Genomic DNA, 22797 nt, shown 5'->3' on the forward strand with positions numbered 1-22797 from the left:
GATGATTTTCCGATGTCGATACATCCTTACAGAATATTTTCAGTTGGCCTAAGGACCCGTTATAAATCTTAGGATTTATTTAGCTAAGGTTCTCCAAAGGGACAAATAGTCTTTGTCTTAACAGTCCCTATATCTATCACCCACTACGGGAAGATACGGGAAATCTGCTTTTCTCACGTACGATGTTTCCCGCTAGCAACTGTCTTTCAAGGGCGGTTAGCATCCTTTTCCAACCACCAACACAAAATCAGCCAATTAACAGCGACGTCCATCACTTTCCGAACCAAGGCTTTCCTCAACGAATCCGACGATCTCCTATCCTTAGACACACCCCATCATAGTTTTCCTATGCAGCATCATCGTGACAGAAGGTCAATCCTTAGACACCTGTCCGAATTGATAGTTGGTAGTTTGCAGTAATAACTGATCCGAGTTTCTCGACATCTTAAGCAATCATCATCCAACTTGAATCGCACATCGAAACGTTTCGAGCCGAGTTTGAACTTGTAATCGCTAACCGATAATAGTAATCGCGAGTTCTACGCATAAGTTTACACATAGAATATATATTAATAAATATTTATTGTTATATAGTTTCGAGTGTTTCTTCAGTACCTATCACGACCTAATCACCTCAAACTGACCTGATTTATAGTGACCCCGACGTGATTTATAGTGACAGAGGTGACCGCGATAGCGCCACTGAGATTTCAATCAACGCGATTCTCAGTGTGTCAGTGCTATGGAAAATATGAATCTAGGAAATTTTGGGAATCAGACGGTCAGCATGTTTCCCCCACGAACACCACAGGATGGTTCGCCCTGTTGGAGAAGCAATTTGACGTAGCGCAGATCATGGACAACGATGTAAAGTTCGTGATTCTAGCTAAATGCCTCGACAGTCGATACGTACAGGATGTCGAAGACATATTGGTGAACCTTCCAGCCACCGGGAGCTACGAGAAATTGAAACGCAAACTTATTCGCATATTAACCGATACGGACAGCGCACGGGTGAAGAAGCTGGTGGAGAGCAAGGAGATGGGCGACCGGAAGCCATCCCAATTTTACCAACATTTTAAGCAACTCGCGAGCCCCTCCACCCTCTACGATTTCATCCTCTCGCTGTAGAGGAGTCGACTACCCGCCCATATTAGGCGCATCCTCGCAGAAGTCGACGACTCTGATCGTTGTAGAGGAATTTGGACAGGATTATCAGCGAACCGCCCGAATAACGACGGTAACCGATCCACCTCCGCAAAACTCTGCAATGAACGAGTGGTTCGCCATTTTCAACGCGTTAAAAGACGATATAAACCAAATAAAAGCTAAAATAAACGCGTTGAGTCTCGATCATCGACCGCGTCGGCGATCGAGAAGACGTAGCAGATCAAGATCAAGAGAAGGATCCCAGGACCCCTACCTTTGTTATTATCACCGAACATACGGGGATCGCGCGCACAAATGCCAGTCCCCTTGCAAATGGAAGCAGGGAAACGGGACCAGCCGTCCGTAAATGCGGCAGATGTCACGTAATTTTTAGGGTTGGTTGGTGAAAATAAAATATAGTTGAGTCGTAACACAATAATTAACTTTGTTTTAATCAACTTTTATTGTGAATTCACCAATCACAATGTAACACGCACTGAATTAGCATAAATCACAATTCACTCCAACCACGTTATGTAAGACTTAGTTACAACAATACATTAAGTACGCGACTTATAAGGGTAGAGACCGATATAGATATGTTGACTATTCTAAGGATACAGAATAAGTGAAGTTTTACTGACGATACTGTGTCTGAGGAAAGCTAGGGGTGGGTGTGTCTAAGGACACGGGACTATCGAATTTGTTGATGACAATTTTGGTTAAGGAAGTGAGGGCAGTAGACACCGTCTCCGATTGGATAATAAGACGGTTGGTGGACCAGGAAGGGTTTTAGCCGCCCTCGCGAGAAAGTTGCTAACGGAACATACCAGATGTGGAGAAAACCAACTTTCTAAGCTAATTCTCTGATGTGAATTGACGTTACACAGACGACGACGGCCTGGGATCCCGCCGCATCTTCGTCACAGACAAGAGAACGAAGATTTCCTTCCTTGTAGACACTGGCACCGACATAAGCGTATATACCCGCAGCAAAACACACGGGCACGTCAACAAAAACGTGTACGAACTGTTCGCGGCCAACGGGACGCGCATCGCAACATATGGTACCACTGTGATTTACCTCAACCTGCCCTTAAGACGAGCCTTCAAATGGCATTTCCCTAATTAACCTCTTTGGTGTCTTAGAGACAGTTCAGACCTCGTGAGGATCGATAATCTGTGTAACGTGCCCACGAGTCCCATTCCGAGGCATTCACGCAACCCCAAGTGGGTCCTGTTCTTCCCACTCGGTGCGTGTTCGAGAATTCAATTGAAATTTAGACATCTTTGCGAATGTTCTAAGCTTTCTCCCTACACTCTGTATTTACGCTGATAATAAATATTATTTATAACAATTATTATTTATTTAATAGTACAAAAAGCTTGTTTTAATTCCAATCGAGGAAGCTCGTGATAGATAAAATGATACATTCTAAGACCTGGAATCATTGATGAAAGGCATAAAACGAAAGAAGAACAAACAATGGAAAATCTAATAATACAAATACCGAGATTGGTCGAATCAATAATTTTATTAATGATCACCATGCACAGTGAGTATCTGTGGAAACGAAGTGAATTTTATTAGACAGGACTATCATCTTGATCCTTGTGGACAAGCCTGTATGTAAGCGATATACAATAACAAAGATTCGTTGCACGAACTCAATTTCAAGATAGTAAAGATAACAATGATTGCGTAACGAAGCAAAATTCTACCCTACAGTTACTGTACTATACTGTATATCGATACTATAGAACACTATACCGCTTCCAGAAACGTTAGTTGGATCGATAATTTCAGCGATTCGCGTTCAAAATCCACGACCACTTTAATCCGTGGCTGGTTATTGTTGGAGAATAACAGAGAAGGAGGGGATAGTATCGCGACAGTGTTTCCACGTCGTAACAATCGACAGGCCGGATGACCGGTGCTCCCGCAGAGCTTTAAAATCCGATTGCATTTATAACGGGCACGGGTTAACCTCGCGATAACCCAGCCACACGTGGCCTACGCGATAGATTGATGCAGCACACGCGTGAACGTGAACATGAACGCAAACGCGAATGTGGCTCGCGGTGCAACCTGGTATAGTTTACTTGGAAAGCACGCAGCTGTTTGACGTGGCTGGATTAACAGGACCACTGAATACACGCGTTCCACTTTCCGGGGTAAGGGTTCATGTATAGAGGGTGTCTCATTTGAAGATTTACACGCAATTAGAAATAATCAGTAAGAAAATAATTGAACTAAACTAATAGTCTATTTTGCGCATTATAACGAAAGTGCTGCCTGAAAAGTTAATAATTCGAGTCACGAACAAAATCTCTTACATTACTAAATTTCCTAAAAAAAGGTTTATTACCACAAATGGAATCAAAAAATTGATAATATCAAATAAATGAATAATACTTTTTCTATGTTCGTTGCAGCATCTTTGTTCATTGTAGCATTCTGGTGTTATTCGTAAGTACTGATTGCTATAGTCGTTGCTCGTTATAACATATCCTACTGTAGTTTAAAATTATGAAATGAGGAGATCACCATGTACGTGTTTAGTTCCAAGATCAAATAAAGAGACACAGAGATAGGATTGATTGACAGCGTACTGAATTTTAGAACTGCTCTGTTGTAAAAAATAGAAAATGTTACTTGTGCTCTTTCCTTGTAGTCTTCATTTATAATTATCACGACATGTCCTTTCCGAAAAGCAAGTTTTATTTGAAAGATTTATCTGAATAATAAATAATTCAGGAAAAATTACGCGTGAAGGTTCAAATGGAACACCCTGTACATATATATACCCAAAGAGAACGTGTCCCTCAACTCTCACAGTAGGGTGAGGACTGCCATGCTTTTCACACATTTTCAATCTGCCAGTTAATTTGACAGTTACCACTGGAATATTTACTACTGACATCGGAAGTAGCGCTTGTTGATCATCCGTTGTTGGTAACCCGTTCGAATCACCGACTGTTAGCCGTGTTATCAGAATGCCGTGTTAGTAGTGACTTATCGATTAGTGATCGCGATCGTGCGCCCGTCTGTCAGCCTCCACGTGGATCGGTCAATCCGATCCAATTATCCGCGACGTTGACGGAGTGGCCTAATTACGGGATCAAGATGTAACTTGGTATCTCGTTATATTGTCATCGTTACTGTATAATTTGTGGTGGTTGGTTTCAGAGGAATGTTTGTTTTCCAGCGAGTTTGAGAAGTAAGTACACTACTGTGTATAAATAGGGAAAGTTCTTATAACAAACTCAACCTAGTTTAGTTCGTAATTATTACTGAAAATTTGAAAGCTTTTGTGTTTATAATGCTTCAAAGTAAAGGAAGTGTATTCGTAAATTCTATATTATAGAAAAGAAAATAGAAGTAAAAGTTTTCATAATATACAATTAGTTGCATCAGTATGTATTTTCTCAAAGAAATGAATTTTTCAATTCTATATTATAGAAGAAAAGCTGGAAATGAAACTTTTCACGATAGAATCAGTGAATTACGAGCGAACATTTCACTTTACGCGACAGTTGATTGTAACAGAATGTAACAACGTGCAAAATGAAGAAAATAGTTGTACAGAATTTCTTCAATTAGTCTCAGAATATTATGTTACGTTGTGCTTAATTATAGTTGATAACTAATACGAAACTTTGATATTTTAATGATTATAATCATACCTTTAATATTATAATTATATTATATTCAGCAGTTGCTTAAAGGCTGTAGTCCTTTTCAGTAACAAAATTGTATGTATGTATTAGGTCGCCCGCAAAGTGTCTTTCTTTTATAGACACGTCTATTACAACGATGCAAAAGATGCATCGTACAAACATGAAACCTAATCTGTCGAACGTTGTGATCTTTATTTTGATAGAACAAAATGGATCATACGAAATGCGATAAAATAGAAAATATGAAATGTAGAAAATAAAATAGAAAGTATAAAATAGAATAGAATGTTGCGCGCCCATTATTTCCTTATAAAACGAAAAAAACTTTTCTGACGACCTAATATTTGGATTTGGAGATGCACATATGGAGTAGGTTTGGTAACGATGATTGTAGGGTACTTTGACCGAAGAGTACTATATAGATTATTGTTCGTTCTGTTTATTAACAACAACTGATAGCACAGATTAATTTACTGATTACCAAACAGATCATCACACGATACTGTTTAATTAATTTAGCCCCGAACAGCTGATTGGGAAGGATTGTCTCGCATTCGATAAGACATTAGGGTGGATTACTGGTCGGTATAATTGCGTGATAGATCGAATCAATCAATGTGTGATTATATACGCCTTGATCCGTTCAATGACTTCGAAACAACGAGCTTACGTGGTGGTTATTGCTTCTGATTAAGTGTATCTGTTATGAAACACGTCTTACTCCTCGTCAGATTATTCGTGTTAATCGTGTTACATACTCTTACAGAATTCTATCCATTTTTGTTTATGAATATAAATGTCATCTCGTTCAGTTTGAACCAGTAAAGTGTTTTATATTAATTAAAAATTCATTAATAGCGTTAGGTACTTTGTTACAAAATTTTGTTCACGTGGGTTTTGAAATTTCTTAGTTTTAATTTAAAAATGTTCTAATGAATATTTGAAGGAAGGAAGTGATAAAATGACAGCCCGTTAATTTTGAACAAGTAAAATATTCTACATTAATTAAATTTGAAAATTTGAAATTATTTGTGTCAATCGTGTCGTGTATTTTGCTACAAAATTTTGTTTGCCTCAGTTTTGAAATTGTTCTATTTTAGATTAAAAATTCTTGAATGAATATTTTAATCCAGAGGCCGTTGAAATAACGGCTCGTTGAGCTTGAATCGGTAAAACATTCTGCCTTAATTAAAGATCCTTTAATTTGAAAATTCTACTTTATTCTTTTTAACGCCCTCTTGGTAATGACAAGAGATATCCTAATTTACGTGTAATTAGATTTCTTGTTTGATGCATCGTCTTCGTAATTCCAGCTCTGTGTCTAGTAATTTCAATTAGCTATAAATTCTATTTCCTCGTAATTTTAATTATCTATAAATAAGAAAACGAACGTTTCCAACTTATTCATGAAATCTATGCTCTTTTATTCAATGACCTCGAAAAAAGAAGAATATAAATATCGTCTTTTTTTTTTATTTTACTTGGTATGATATCCGGATTACAAGACGTTTTAATTAACTTTCGGGCTAATTGAAACACAGCCGACGAAAAAACTCGTTTGTTTCGTATTTGACACGTGTAATATAGAATAACGATAGCTCAGTGAGCATCATACATATAATCTCTGACTAATCTGTGCATGTTCAAGCTTGATACGCTTACGCTTGAATTTTTGTCGCACCAACATCTGGTTTTAAATCGTTCAACGACCACGTACAATTATGCGTTCTGTGAGAAGGCATCAGTTATAAAAAGTAAGCCTTCAATGGTAGAGTGCGCTTCTTTAGAGGTTGCAAAGGTATTGCGTTAATTAAACAAATAGTTTTTCGTAGTAAATTTAAGAAAATTTTCTTGTTTTAATCTCTACTACTTTTAATACTATTTCTGTTCCAGAAGTGATTAACCGGCTGAGTAATTAAATGTCACAGAAATTACTGAAAATAATAGAAAAGCGTAACGTCAATAGGATGGTTTCGAATTCATTCGTGAAGTTACTTCAAATTCGTTAGAATTTACTTATTGAATCATTCTCGCAAGCCTTATGCGTCAATCGGATGGTTGATGAATATTTAATTTTAAGACAAAATTTAATACAGACTCGTTGATCTATTCGTTTTATCGCTATCAATAACGCAATACATTTGCTTACTCAATATTTCACTGCTGATTGAATAACGCAACTGAAGTGTGATTGTTCACACATACAAATAACATCTGTTTTAATTAATTCCTAGCTTATATCAAAATCACACGATTCGTTCGCAACATACTCAAAATGGTCAGATAATTCCCGAACAAACTCTATATATCAAAACGAACGTCTCGTTACAACATTTTAATTTCAGCAAACTTACCGTGTTCATCTCTTATCGGTCTTCGGTCCCGTAATCATCTGTTCCATCAGAACTCCTTCCCATTCGTGTCGATCGTAGATGCTTGTTCTGCGTTTAATCGTTTCAAGACTACGGCATACGTGAGCGGCCTGGAGGAGTAAGTTGAAGGCGTCTAACGAAAGTGGAGTAGGACTGGTTTCGTGGCGCTGACGTGCAACAGGGAGCAACCGCGTAACGAGTATTGTTCGTTCGTTCGCGGAACAATGGACCCTGGTACTTCATTCATCCGCTTACAATTATACGAAATTAATGGAAACGAAAATCGGGATCTCTGGTGCACGCAACCGAGAATGAATGGAACGTCGTTGTTTCATTGTTTGGGACCGTGCGCGGGATACTCCTGTAATCTTGATTAATCGAAAACGGCGCGACGAACAAGCGCAACGACCACGTTTGTATTATTTGTTAGTCGTTAGTGAGCGGAAGAGATTCGTTAAATATTTAGCCGCGAATATTCTATAAACGTGGAAGGAACTGAAAAACGGCTGGACAAACGCGGTCGACTTCCTTTGAGCGGTCAGGCATTTTTCGCGAGCTTCCCTTCTTTTTTTAATCGCGCGGAACACGACCTCTTTTCAGAGTGACTACGTAATCGATCGCGAACGTGAAATTTGCTTCCCTTTTTTCTTCCCTCTGCCTTTCTTTTTCTCTCCTTTGATGGCTATTCATCGCCGTTCCAGACCAACAATGTTTTAATAAAGGTCTGTGAAAGGCCTCTGACGTGTGCGATTGGTTTTTGTAAACAGACGAACGCGGATGGAATTGCTGCCCACGGAGAGATTAATCGTGGGATAGGGAGTGGAATTTCCCAATGAAGAAACTTCACAGGAAAAATGGAGGACTTTTTGGTCGGTTCGGTACCAGCATATCGCCTGACGAATGCTACATGCTGACGTGAAAATAAGAGTCCCGGCTAATCTGTGGATATTCGTGGTCGATGAAATTGATAAGTTTCGAGTAGAACACTCGACGGCTGACCAGTACATATGTATATATAAATATATGGTAAATAGATTGAGCAACGTAGCATGTTTGCTGTTATTTTTCTTTATCGAACCGTGACATATTTCGATCCTCTTCTGATGTTTTTTGTGCCGCGTATACTTCTAACAGTATCGGAAGAGCTGTGTGATTATTATTTTGATGGCATGTATATTAGTAGAGGAAACGAAAAAGGGAGACAGAAAATATGGTTTTGGAGCTTTACAACATCTGGTAATCAAAGTAAATAATCCATAAGTTTTAACTTCCTAACATTTTTTTATATCACTTGCTTTGTCTCTTCGGTATTTTTCCAAATGTTTTAGATTTTTATCTCCTAATGGTTTGATCGTTTTAGTCTCAGAGTCGATTAATTTTTGCCTTTACGAGGAAATTGCGAGAAGCAATGTCATCTTGATTAATAAAGAATAGAGTTTCATTTGGGGCGCGTATTGGAACCTCGATCTTGTGGCTGGCTCGAGAGTAATACGACGACGTAGACGTTATCGACGTCGTAACTCGGTTGTATACATCGATACCTGATCGCCTACAGGATTGGATAGCGCCAATCCTGAATTGGCCATGGTAGTGGGACAGCGGTTTGGTCATCTCCAGATTTGATCCCCCGGTGACCGGCGTCCCTACGGGTACACGTCAAAGCTGTCGAACATAGGTCGACAAACACGTGGATTTGCCCGTCCACGCATTGTGGTGACGTTAGAATGGATCAAAACCGACGCGACACCACATCGACCTCCTGACACTCCTGTTCTCGCTATGTTATCCTTTAACAAATTACTTTCATACTCTGCTCCATGCGAAACATTGTATCACATAAGTAAATAATCACTGATATTCTGTGTAAGAATTAGAAGATTAACATGCATATTTTTATCTTGATGAAAACAGTTTCCTGGATAGATTGTTATTAATATATTAATATGTATAATTCTTATTGTTTCGTTTCCATATTATGTAGTTGCACTTGAATTTTATGTCTATAATATATCACTGATACCAGGAATTTAGAGGAAATCGTTATTTAGCGTTGCATATCCCATTAACGCCGAAATTACCACTTTGCAATATGCACCTAAATATACAATATATAATGTCAATAAAAGTTAACGTATATTTCGTTAACATATAAAACTTGTCATTTTGATAATTTTGTAGTTACTGATGGATAGTAGATATTGGATCAATTGATGAAAAATTAAGAATGTCCTAGGTGATCACAAAAACTTCTTGAACCAAAATCTATATGTTAGAAACATGCATTTCATAATAAATTACTTTTAATTCCTCCTCTTTATATCCTCGGTTTGTTTACACTTAATTCCAATTTATTTGTTTATATATTGTCACTTTGTTTATTTACGTCCCGGATTTGTTTTCTTTATATATTCTAATATTTGCAATTTCGCTTACTCTTTTGAGTACTAATTCCTTATTTCAAGTATCAGCAATTGAAATTAAGTCTCAATCGATATGAAAGAAGCTTTTTCACTGGCTGAATACGTTTAGTCGGGCAGTTCTCGTAAAGCGGCATCCCGAGAGAAATTTTCCTGTCGTTTGGCACGAACCACGTTCTGGTATCGCCCGTATCCGCGACTGAAACGGTATGCTTGTTTAGAAATTCCCGTTACAGCGGTTGCGAAACGCATATACAGATCCTCCTGGCTGGCGTAACGCGACATCGTGACGACCATCGTAATAATACGGATTCGTTCTTACGATCCCATTCGGTCTCGTGATCCAGAAGAATAACGCAAATTTGATGACAGCAATTGATGCAAACAGCTTTCGCCATTCTCGTTCACAGCCGAATCGGAATTTCTTCGTTTCGTATCGGAGTAAGCGTACTCGCGAGGTGCTTTTCCTAGAATCGACGTATCACAAAACGATCCTCCTGCTTTTTCCCTATAATCTACCTATAATATACACTGAACTTGTTAGTTTTAATCTCTTTTTATATTACCCTTTTTTAATTTTAATTGCAGTTTTATCATTCGTGGTGAGATTCATTAATTTGCGGAGGAAATTCAATAAGATTCTAGTAATTTCAAATATTGTAAAAGTTCCTTGATTTAACAGTCAATTTAACAGTCATTTATTTTAATTAACTTACAAGCAGGTATTATAATACAAAAATTAAAATTTATTTAAGTCTCAATAGATATCGTTGGACCATGGTTTGTGAATGTAAAAATGTATAGATATGTACATAAAATGGATATAATATAATAACAATATAGAAAATATCGGAAGCGAAGTATTTCTTATAACATTTAGATACCAGTTCGTTAATTGTGTTCGGGGAAATATGATTCACAATATAATCACAACTTTTTCGTAACAATGTGGATTAAGTCATTCAATATTAGAATACTGCATTTTTCGTTGTATTTTGTAGTTTTTATGATAAAGAGAATAATGTAACTGCAATGGCGCGATTATATTATTAATCAAATCCAATAAAAAGTATTATGATCATAAATAATTCCGCTCATGGTCAAACAATCTAAATAAATTCCTTCTAAGTAGAGTCAAAGTCTATCAACACTGCTTCTAATAATTGTGTATATTCTATTTATAATTCAAACACTTATCAATCATATTGAGGACAGATAGGTCAGACAAGATGATACTCCTGCGTATTAGATGACTTCCAGAATGGATCGGAGATAATTCGAATCTGAACTTCGTGATGCATGCGACCACATGGAACAGCGCGAGAAATGGCAGTCAGAAATTGCTTTCCTGGCAGTATCGTGGCTCCATTTATTGGAAAAATTTTTGCTACGTGTGTCCCTGAACACGACGAGTTCCCCACCGTCACCAAGTATAATATCTTCCATTTCTCCCAGTTCGATATCGATTTGTTAACCATACAACACCTTCAACCATTTGTACTCTGTTTTAATTGATAAATTTTATCATTCTCGCTTCATATAATTGTTTATCATATTCAAGAATTCCGAAATTAGGATCTGTCAAGATACAGTAGCATTAAGGATTTTCTTCGAAGACGAATGCACGTTTGGTACGAAATTGAAGTTTCCAGATGGAGGAAGAAAAAAAAATATGTCGGACTGCTCGAAGTTCGGTGGTGATCGGTTTCGAGTGACTTACAACTTACAAAATGCGGTTGCAGTATCCAACGAGGGCGACGAAATTGAAAACGGACCAAAGGAACACCGCGTTTCCGAGAAACGCCGACCAATTGGACATGGCACATTGCTTCTCCAACAGTTCGACCCCTCGTTTATTGCAAAGTTTCATTTTTCCTTCTCTGGCCTTCAACGACTCTATGCTGTCTTGATTTTATTGAAACTATTTGGAAATATATTTTATGCGACGTTTTCGTTAATGTTTAGATGTTGAGGAACACTGCCACCATGAAGCTTAAGTAGAATAATTTACACACACAGTGGTTCACAAAAGTATTTGGCCATTCACCATAAAAAAAACTGATAACTAAGCTTCACCAACACAGCGATGATAGTCAGATCTCATTAGTGCTATTGAAATTTCAAAATATTTGGTATAACACACATAATATATTCATAAAAGATTTCCACGAGTATTGGAATACTTTCGTGAGCTATTGTATAAACCAGACATTCTACGATTTTATTTTCATAATGTACATTATACTTGACAAATTTGGATTGTATTAAATGGGTCTCATCGTCAGTCCTAACATATCAGAACACTCAATAGCTTATCTTGTTCCGTACTATACACTTAAAAAATAATATGATCCTGAAACATCTTTTTTCTGAACTCTGTGTCTTGTACCATCCACGAGTTTCCACGATGTTCCAAGATCCTTCAGCTCTTGACAATATCATTCGGTACGAAACATTTAGCTCGTAATACCTACTTAAGAAGTTTGCTCGCGCAAGTTTTCAATCTGCTTATAGCGCAATTACCGAGATACAAAAGATTCGATGGCAGAGGGGCCACTTGTTTTGCATAGAATTGCATCAGAAATCAGGATGGCAAAATTCGTTGGGCAACATTCTATACTGTGTCGCTTATTGGAAAGCAGATTTTCGGCAGGCTGTTGCACGAAGCTGGTGCTCTTCTCGTTTCTTCGTCTTATCGTTGTTGGCCAGGCCGAAAGGTTAAGTGTTCGTTATACAGCAGAAAATACAATAACAAGGTCTTGATTTTCGGAAAGGTACGGTCTACATTTTCCCTCTCGCTACTCTTCTTGTTACTTTTGCTTGCTCTGAAAAGTGGGACATGAATATTACCTTGGCTTGGTCGTTTGCATTTCTCGTTCCCCCGTGAACTCACGCAAATATTCGAAAGCTATTGCTGAAGAATGAATAATTTAGCTTATTATCCGAATTTGACTCTTAAAAGCAAACATTGTAACAAATTCGTTTTTAAAGTAGAATATTCTGCTACGTTTTACATACTTAGTTGTTTCTTACTTCTTTGTTATTTTATGTTTTAATTTGGTATGCTGCTAACGCCGTGGTTTAAGCTGAATGTATATATACATTCACCTTTATCCAAAGTAAAATAGTGGACAAGCGTGGGATTAGGGGAGAATCACGCAATTTCCAGCGAGTTTCCTCTAATTTTCTTTCCCTTCCTCCTTTCCACTTCCTCTTTCTTTTTCGCTGTTCATTTTTAAATGTGAAAGAACAATTAGCTTCAAGTTTATAGTAGATCTCTTCGAAGAAAGTAAATAAGCTCGAATAGAAACTACTAAATCGAATTGTGAACGAAAGGAGGAAAGGAAAATAGAAAGGAAATCGACGCACTTGTAGTCCTATAGAAGTTTAATGGGAATTCTAGGGACGAAGATCGATCGTCGATCGATTCCTCCAAGAGCAAGTTTGGCTTTCGATTATCGCGAACGTCACCGACTCGTTCGCGTCGAGCCATACACACGTCTATCGAATCGCGATGGAGACACGCCGCATTGGTGAAATGAATTCTTTATCGATGCTTCTTATCGGTAGGACTATCGGTTCGTTTTGCGGCAGCTTTTTACCCAAGGATCTCGAGATAGAAGTCATTTTACGTATTGTTGTTGGAAATGGCGTTACTGATCGAATCATTCAATGGTGATTGAAATCAGAATCTGCCATCTACAATACAGTGAAACTTGAAACTTGAAACTTGAAACTTGAAAAGAAATTTCACTTGACATATATAAACTAATTCTTAGTGTAATATGTATCTAAATACATGATGCATGCATATAGTGATGTTATGTATGTTATAAATTTTTTGAAATTCCATTAACATTGTACTAAAAGGCACTACTACTATATTGTACCTGTTGGTATAATTTGAAATCAATTTGAAAATGTATACATCATAAAGAAGTTACAAGGAGAGTTATTTACCGCAAACACATATTTCGTATAAAAGTAATATGCAGCACAAACACACGAAACAAGGAAATTAATTAAAAATCTACATTGAACTAAGAGGCACTACTACTATATTGTACCTGTTGGCATAATTTGAAATCAATTTGAAAATGTATACATCATAAAGAAGTTACAAAGAGAGTTATTTACCGCAATCATATATTTCGTATAAAAGTAATATGCAGCACAAACACAGGAAACAAGAAAATTAATTAAAAATCTACATGGAACTAAGAGGCACTACTACTATATTGTACCTGTTGGTATAATTTGAAATCAATTTGAAAATGTATACATCATAAAGAAGTTACAAGGAGAGTTATTTACCGCAAACATATATTTCGTATAAAAGTAATACGCAGCACAAACACACGAAACAAGGAAATTAATTAAAAATCTACATTAAACTAAGAGGCACTACTACTATATTGTACCTGTTGGTATAATTTGAAATCAATTAGAAAATGTATACATCATAAAGAAGTTACAAGGAGAGTTATTTACCGCAAACATATATTTCGTATAAAAGTAATACGCAGCACAAACACACGAAACAAGAAAATTAAGTAGAAATCTATAACATGTTAATATTAAAAAAATTAAACAATTTTGATGTTGGCTAATGAAAACGGAATTTATTTAAATTCTGCACTTTGTTCATAACACGATATAATTAAATACGATATACGTTGAAAGGATTCTTGGGACGTTACATTTTTTCGTGAAATACGATTAATTTAAAATCTCGAGTTCACGGGCAATCCCATCGAGGGCAATAAATTGAAATAAAATTTTGCCGGAATCGTAGGTGCAACGCAGAGGTCGCTTTTGGTTCCCCATTACTTAATCTAGTTGGAAATTTAAACATACTCTCGTTTAAATCATACAATACCAGATAAATATAGAAAACGAGGAAGGGATTACGTTATCAAAAATGAATGGCAAAGATAATATTATCTGTGAAAAAACGTAAAAATTCTCGAAATGCATTGCTCTCAACAAAGCAGAAATAAATTCCACGCGCTATCTGTATACCGAATAACTTTTCGAACACGCGGCACTCGTTCCGCTACCTTTTTCCCTCTTGCACGTAATTCGCACCGATTAACCCGACCGTGAACGCTCTCGAATTCTCGTTCGTATCTCTCTCGTCAGTGGAAACGCGCGCGTGTTTCACCGTATCTCGCGCGGTACGTGAGCATTTCGTGCATCATGAGAAAAATGTCACACGAAGAATAATTACATCGATTTCTATGGACCTCCCTAAACACACGCGCCCGTAATTATCGTCCAGTCCAGCGTTATCTGTCCCAAGCCGGCACGTCGAACGATAATAAGTGTGTACATCGAAAAATTCGAGATAATATGTATCTGACACACTGTTACTACACGCTCTGACTTAACAGGCGATTATCGTTATTAGCTTTATTGGCCTTATGGTCCCAGTGGATCGTTTTTACCCCCTTTTGCATTTCACTTTTGTTTCACATATTTTCAAATTTACCTCGTTGGATTTATTGACAGCCGACTGGACGCGTTAATTTTGGTAATAGGTGTCTGGTGAAAAGAAGTTTGCTGGTAAGATCGAGGGCGAATTCATTTTCTTAGTTACAGCGATATCATTCGTAGAATCATAGTGTTATAGATGAAACGTTTGATTTCTTAAGATTATTAGAAGTTTTTACTATCTGAAATTATCTGAAATGAAAAATAGCTAATATTAATGCACTTTATATTGATGGATATGTTTATAGTTTGAACACGTGTTTAGTCTCCTCTTAGCGGCTGGAAACAAGTAGGGTAAATGTAACTTATGAATACACAGGTCTGATCATTTAACCATCTGTATTAATTTTTAGCAAAATCTATGGTATTATTATATCTTTCCTTTCAAATTCTTCACTTCTATGCAATAAGTACGTAATGGTTTCAAATTTTTAGTAATAAATAGCTCATAGCGCAAGACAATGAGTTTTTACAAAATTATATACTCGTATTATTCACAGGAATAATCGCGAAAGACGCATGGTAATAACAAAAGCACACCAGTTAATAATATATCATGCTGATCCCAGTTCCCTTGAAAACTTAAGGGCGTCGAATGAACCTTGACTTATGAAAATTCGCGGGCTTTCCGATGCAAATTTGGTCCGAATAATTATGATAAGCAGCTGCGATGATTAATTGCTTGTGCTCCGGGGTTCAACTCGAAGGAGAGAGTAATTACTTCCACACACGGATTTCCGTGACGATAATTCCAGCAACGAGCTGGCCCGGCGCAAACGACGCGTAGATTCGAAATTTATTCGTGAAACAACCGTGAAACAAAAAATTGTACCTTTTATGAAACGGATTTTAAATGGAAGGACTGTTGAAGTGCTGCGGAAAATATCGATGTTTCCTCCGACGAGTTGTCGCAAACGATCTGATAATGACCAGAAATGTTTGCTTGAAGCATCCCGTTCTTAGATTTCTCATTTTAGATCTTATCTCTGAGTACGAATGTTTCTTCGAAGATGAAGTTGTGAAATTTGCAGCGTTATCGCTCGTCGAATCGTGAAATAATATGGAATTAAGAACAGGAAATAGAAAGGATAAAGATTGGATTGAGAAAATTAAAGGTTTCAACGGTAGTTCGAAGAATAGGGTGAGTTGGTGTATATGGACGGTCATTGAAGTTTGAACGTTCGTCAGAGTTTCTGATCATAGTGATCGCGATTCCAGTCGATTTAAAAGTGTACTTGATTTTTTGGTGCTGCGGTAAAATTGTACATTTAATTTATGCAGGTTTAAAGATAATTTCAGATTACGTATTCATGCGAGCTAAATGCTAGAGAATTATGCTCTTATCTAAATTACTTTCTGTGGTATTTTTCTCTTTGCAATTATGTCTTTCTATTAATCTCTTGCTTATTTCTTTACCGTCTTTTTTCATTCTAAGGTATCAGAGTAAGGTACATTTACATTTCTTATTCAATTTTACTTTAGCTACTTCTAATAAACTGCAGTCTTTTGATATTTTAGTTTCTTAATACTTTTCTATTATAAAAAGATTCAAACTCTATTCTTGTTTATTTTCATGGTTGAACTATTCAATTCCCAAATATACGTATATACAGGATGGTTGGTAACTGGTGGTACAAGCGGAAAGGGGGTGATTCTACGCGAAAAAAGAAGTCGAAAATATGGAATAAAAATTTTTCGTTTGAGGTTTTGTTTTCGAGAAAATCGACTTTGAATTTTCGCTCGGTACGCGTGCGGTACGTTATAACGGATTTCACTGTGGATCGTTGTTTCGATGGAAAAATTTACAAAAAAAAATTAAAAAAAAAAATATTTATTCTATATTTTCGACTTCTTTTTTTGCGTAGAATCACCCCCTTTCCGCTTGTACCACCAGTTACCAAGCACCCTGTATATATATAATATTCGACATTGTAATTTCATTTAACCTTTTATCAAAATTCTTTGCAAGCAGTGATGCCTGATAGCTACTTCAATTTGCCAAAACTTCAATTCCGTCTCTTTTAGTATTCAGTCTAGGCTGTCTTTCATGTCTGGAAATACCAGCAACCAACCTAAAAGGGACCGGTTTCGCACCGCCAATACGTCACAGTAACATTTTAGGGAAATTGTCCTTCCTTCCTGGCTGGCGTGCGTTCATCTTCGTGGCTACTTTGCGAATCTGGATTGTCCGTTATGAGGCACTTGGATACCTGAATTTGGAGATCCAAACAAAAGTGTTTAAGCGAAGATTAAGTATATCCTTTGGGAACCTGAGATTTTGATATGAGAAATGGCCGAAAGGATTTTTGTTTTTTTATTAATGCAATTAACACTAAAACTACAACACCAGCTAAATTGACTGGTTTTATAATTTTATTTTAAAATTCTTACTTCATGTTATATTTTTTCCGCAATAATGTGTAATGACTTTCGCGACGATAGCTAAAAGAATAATATAATGAATTTTATTTGGTTTTCAATGTATTCAAACTGAAAATAATTTTGTATCAAGGCTACTTATACCAATACCAGTCAGAATGACTGCAACCTATTTATCAGTTCAATTTATCAATTAACCAGTTTTCTTGTTTTGTATAATTTCCCATACGTTTTTAAAATTTTTACTGCGTATCATTCAATATGATGATATCAGTCATCAGGAAAATTCCGGATCGATCGCTAGATTCTACAATTTTATAAATGTGTCAACCCGCGTTTAGAGATCATGGTCCTAGATGGATTAATAATACCAAAAGTGTACTACATAACATGCAATTCCTTCTGTAAGAAAGTAATAAATCAATAAATATAAAAATATTCTATTATTACGTATTTTTTGAAGACCAGTCATTTTCATTGGTTTTGGTAGAAATAGCTTCGTGTTAACTATCGATAATTCTAGTGTTAATATTTTAATTTTGATAACGTCACGTATTTGTAATGTGCTAGGTTTTATAGAGAAAAGAGTTACACGAATCACAGTCATCGATTTTCTTTTATCTACATTGTTAGAAATAGAATTGTAAATGTAAGAGTGGCAGTATTCGTAAGGTGATTCTGTATCATCTATATATTGTTTGAAAAGATTTTTTTACATGGGAGGTAGTGGTTAGATGTGGCGAAGAAGTTCATCTCTGTGAAAGTGATAACAAATGAAAGTTTCTAATGGTTTGACCAGATAGAGTTTGAGTTTCAATTTAGTTAATGTACAGTTGGCTAAGGATTATAGATTGAGAATTGTATCTATTGCTCAATACCACTACAGGATGGCTATAAACAATTCTATTGCATGCAAGTTCACCAACAGAAGCGGAGAAGTTCTGCGAACTTAATGCATTAACGTGTTTATTCGTCATAGAAAATATCGACTTCAAGACAATCATTGAAAAGAATGTACATAGTACACATGTTACAGTTGTTACACCAGTCATTTAGGCAGAGCCGGGACGTATTCATAGTTCTCGGATATGATAACATCTTCCATGCGAGATTCTCAAACTGGCTATAATCACTGCAAAAGTTGTTTCCATCTTACCAAAAGTTGTGTCCGCTCATGTTGGTCGCCAAATGTGCGACTTCGAAGATTACCAAACGCAAGGAAATCTTTAGAACCTCGTCTTCACAAACATTACTGAGAAATTTCTCATCGTATCATTTTACTGTAGAAAAAGAAAATATAAAGAGTTACTCATCTATGACAAAAAAAAAAAAGAATAAAGAATTGTAATTTGCAACAATCACGAGTAACGGTACACTTTTCGTGCAAAAAATATCCAGGATTAAAAAAGAAGCAATTGCATAGGATTCTATTCCTTTCATTATTTTGCTCGCACGTTGAATTCCAGCGAACATAAAGGCGCAACTATACAGACACCGTTTAGACACGCACATTCCGGCACAACTGTCGAAACCATAGACCATTCTGGGAACGCTATCGAAAACAGGCACCGGTGGCGAATACGAAGAAAATGGCCCCTTGGACCATGGCCATCGAACGCTGGCGAGATAAACTCGGGGCAGATTCAACGTGGTATCTTTACATAAAGGCTTAAATTTCCTGTCTGATATCCTGGTTTATTGTGGAAAATTGTAACGGCCGTGCCATTAACCAATGCGCTCGCGGGGTAATTGCCCTTTTCCAAGCCTGTTACCTTGTTTTCCCCAACTATCTGTCCGACGATTATGCCGCTTTCGCATCGATTCACGAACACCTTGTTTCCTATGTTACGTCGTGGCCTCTAATTGAGATTTTATCGATGGATAAGCCAGCTGCATTTTCGCAGGAGTTACATCAAGTTCCGTTCCCGTTAATTACACTACCGTTAACGATGTCTTTATTCCAATATATTATAATCTATTACATCGATGTTTATCTTGTATTCTATGAATAGCATATATTCTCAGAGACAAATTTCGAAATCTTCTTCTGTTCTTTTTTTGTTCTGTATAAGATTGTATATTTGTATATCTCTGTTCGAAATTATTGAGATATCTTTTATTTTTAGTAGTTATTTTTAGTAAAATTTGATATAAATTATAGACTTTGAGTTACATGCACTCGTGCAATGAAAACGAATTGACAAAAGTCAAGACAAAAAAATATTTGTGTTTCTCATGTTAAAATTATATGTAATGTCAGACTTGGATTCGCCAAATCTGCTGTTACGCCCCGAGCCTTACTATAGGCCGTGTTCCTAACCGTCTCCCTTGGTACTACAGTGTCGCAGACAGATCGTCTTACATGACCGTCGAGATATACACAAAGTAGCGATAAACGTATAGTTGTCGTCAAGCAGCGAGTTCTGGAAACATCGATTCGCCTTCGGTCCGTTATTTTATCTACACAAAAAAGGTGGCATACGTGATCATAGGCGCGAACGGTTACGAGACCGGAGCGTGGTGGGGGTCGTCTCCCAGAGAAGACAAAGGACAAAATCGAAGGGCAGTCAGTGGCAAATGAGAATTCAAACCGAATGCATCGAGAGGTTCAGAGGAATAAAATCGAGGTCGCTTAGTCAAACGAATACGTCGAGAAATATCATAAAATCGAGTCGAATTATAGTAACAAACTAATTGTATCATCGTTAAATTATTTGTGACGTGTTCATTATAATTTTAAATATTGTTTGACTGATTCGCGGCGTCGATTATCAGAATCGTAGCGAGAATTTACGCCTCTCGCTGACGCGTTTTCCTCGCGATGGCGTCTCTTCGCGAACGGTCGTAACATCTTGGACGTCGGTGTAGGGATTGGAATGGCGCATATAGGTATGTCACAGGATTATGGATGTCTTAAACTATTTGTAAAGAGTTAGAATATTTTAGGTGATTATTCCAATTCTTTTTCATATTATGTGAGAGAAATGATCGAAGGAGTTGTAATATTATGTGTAGTTTCGTGTGAATTGATATTCACAATGAGCACAGTGCTAAAATATGTAATCTTAGGTAACTCTTGACAGTTTTAAAGGCGCATAGAGCATTTATCTAATAATTTGTACCTATTATTCTGAACTCTTGGGAACAATAGAACACTCATGTCAAAGGTTTACGTACTACTACTACTTTGCGTCCAGTCGTATATTTCGAATCTGGAAGCACCGGTACTAAGGCTAAGTTAACGGCACATAAACTTGACAGAAGTCAACTGCCGTTGAACGACGCTTAATCCTATATGACTGGCGAATATGTTCCACGAAATTACACAACATTTCTCTCGCTATTGTGAAACCTTCAAAAATGTTTCTTAAGATAAACAGATAATAACGAAAAACGAAAATGATTCAGAGGGATAGGTCTTAAATTCATTCACCTATGACACTATACAATCAATATCGCATTGATGAATGTAGAACATTTTACAGTGACGTGATGTTTATTGATATGTAGTGAAATATCAGGACTAGGAATGAGTAATTTTTTTAGCTCGAAAGGGAATAAAGTCGACTGGGAAGCGGTATATTGCAATCATGTCTGTTCGTTGACCGTGTGGCTCGACGTGCACGATCGCCAACAGCTCATAGGACACGCCAGCGACTATAATTGAGATTTTATCGGACCGTTAAACGCTACGAAGTTCCGGTGCAACACGTGCCAAAGTTTACACAGCAGCACGGGCCACGGTCGCTGTTGCGCTTCGATGCTTCTTGAAATGCGACAAGTCGACCATTTGTTTTCATTCGATGGTCATTCCAACTATTTCTAATTTCTAATTGGCGTTTAATAGGAGAACGATCTTTGTTCCAGAATAGTAGACGCTGGGATTTTCTCCGCGAACTGCGTGATGATTGCTATGCCGGGCTTTTCCAGGCAACGACGAAAAATCGGTGAGTTTTTACCAAGATCTTCTTTTCAATCGTTGAGAAAAATTTGAATTATGTTGGGGATTCGATGACATATTTTTTAAATATATTTATGGTATTTAAATACGTGGATATCTTAAATATGACGTCAATATATTTAAACATGAGATACCCAAGATTTTTTAATCCCTTGTCTTATGATCCCCTCCGTTAGTTTTTACACTCCCACTCAAGAAAAACAGAACATTTTTTATTTTTAATGCAACTTCAATATTTGATATAAATGATGAATTTTAAATTGCGTGCGGTATTTAATAGAATGTTTAATATTTGCATCTTACATGTCGGATACTTACTTTCTACTTCATCATATCTTTTCACGAATACTTAAATTTTTCCAGTTTTGAAGGAAATGTGATTATAATCCTAATATACAATATATGTACTCTAACGCGATGCTAAGTAAAATTGTGTATAGTAACTTCTTTCTCTTTAAAGCAAGAATTAATTGCATACTGCACGAGAACAGCTTGTCGACTTTTCGCGCGATGTCACCGAGTAATTAAATAACTATTTTCGTGGAATTAGCCTGATTTATGTAAAAACAGTACGTATCTTACTTTCCTCGTTGATTTAGATGTATAAATGTCTGATTCTGAGGCAAATTAATCAGTATTAGTTACAAAGGATTTTTTTGATAAATAGAAGACAATGATTTAAAATTCATTACAACGTACAATTAAAATGGGAAATCACGGGTTATTTAGTTATTATGAAAAGAAGTCGTGACTTCAAAAAAATTTAGAAAAATGTGAAAACCATAGAAAAGATATAATTAACTTCACTTGCCAAATTTTATGAAAATAGAACAAACATAAACGAAAATGAATAAAAATGCATGATGAATACTAAATATTAAAGTTTTATCGAAACCAGCGTAAAACTTGTATTCAGGGGTACACCGTATGTTCATGCAATCCAGCGAGCATTCGTATACGTTACATCCCTTTCCGATACAAAATGATGCGAGGACTGTACGAAACCAGGGAAACTACTCGTGAATTCTCGTCACGTGTTGCACCCGAGACAAGAGCACGCGTCTCGACTCTTAATTTCAGCTTAAGCGTCGATCCTCTTACGTTTTCGTCGATTAAAGACACCTATCGTCGGTAGCGATTCGACAAAGTCAGACTCGCAGCACGTGGACAAAATATCGAGCACGGAACAAGAAAAGGCACTTGGAAGACGCCCTGTCTTCGCGGCCCTCGCCATCACCGCCATTAGCTACGCTCCTAATACATTAACCGGTGATAATAATGCACCCTTGCGTCACGCGAGACGCTCGTTCTCCACAGATTCGTCGAAATTTCGACGCGAAACTAT

The 22797-nt window shown here is 36.9% G+C and overlaps 1 protein-coding gene and 1 long non-coding RNA gene across 2 annotated transcripts in view; one reads left to right on the plus strand and one right to left on the minus strand.

Moving 5' to 3' along the window:
* The window catches only part of LOC126869833 (uncharacterized), a 363746-nt gene that overhangs the window by 147058 nt on the left and 193891 nt on the right, over nt 1-22797 (minus strand). The gene's annotated exons all lie outside the window — the stretch shown is intronic.
* The window catches only part of LOC126869826 (uncharacterized), a 177307-nt gene that overhangs the window by 91156 nt on the left and 63354 nt on the right, over nt 1-22797 (plus strand). The window contains exon 3 of the mRNA XM_050626895.1: nt 21359-21438. Within this exon, the coding sequence (XP_050482852.1) occupies nt 21359-21438 (80 nt within the window). The remainder of the gene's footprint in view (nt 1-21358; nt 21439-22797) is intronic.

This window comes from Bombus huntii, chromosome 9 (assembly GCF_024542735.1).
Source record: "Bombus huntii isolate Logan2020A chromosome 9, iyBomHunt1.1, whole genome shotgun sequence".
NCBI classification, from domain to species: Eukaryota; Metazoa; Arthropoda; class Insecta; order Hymenoptera; family Apidae; genus Bombus; species Bombus huntii.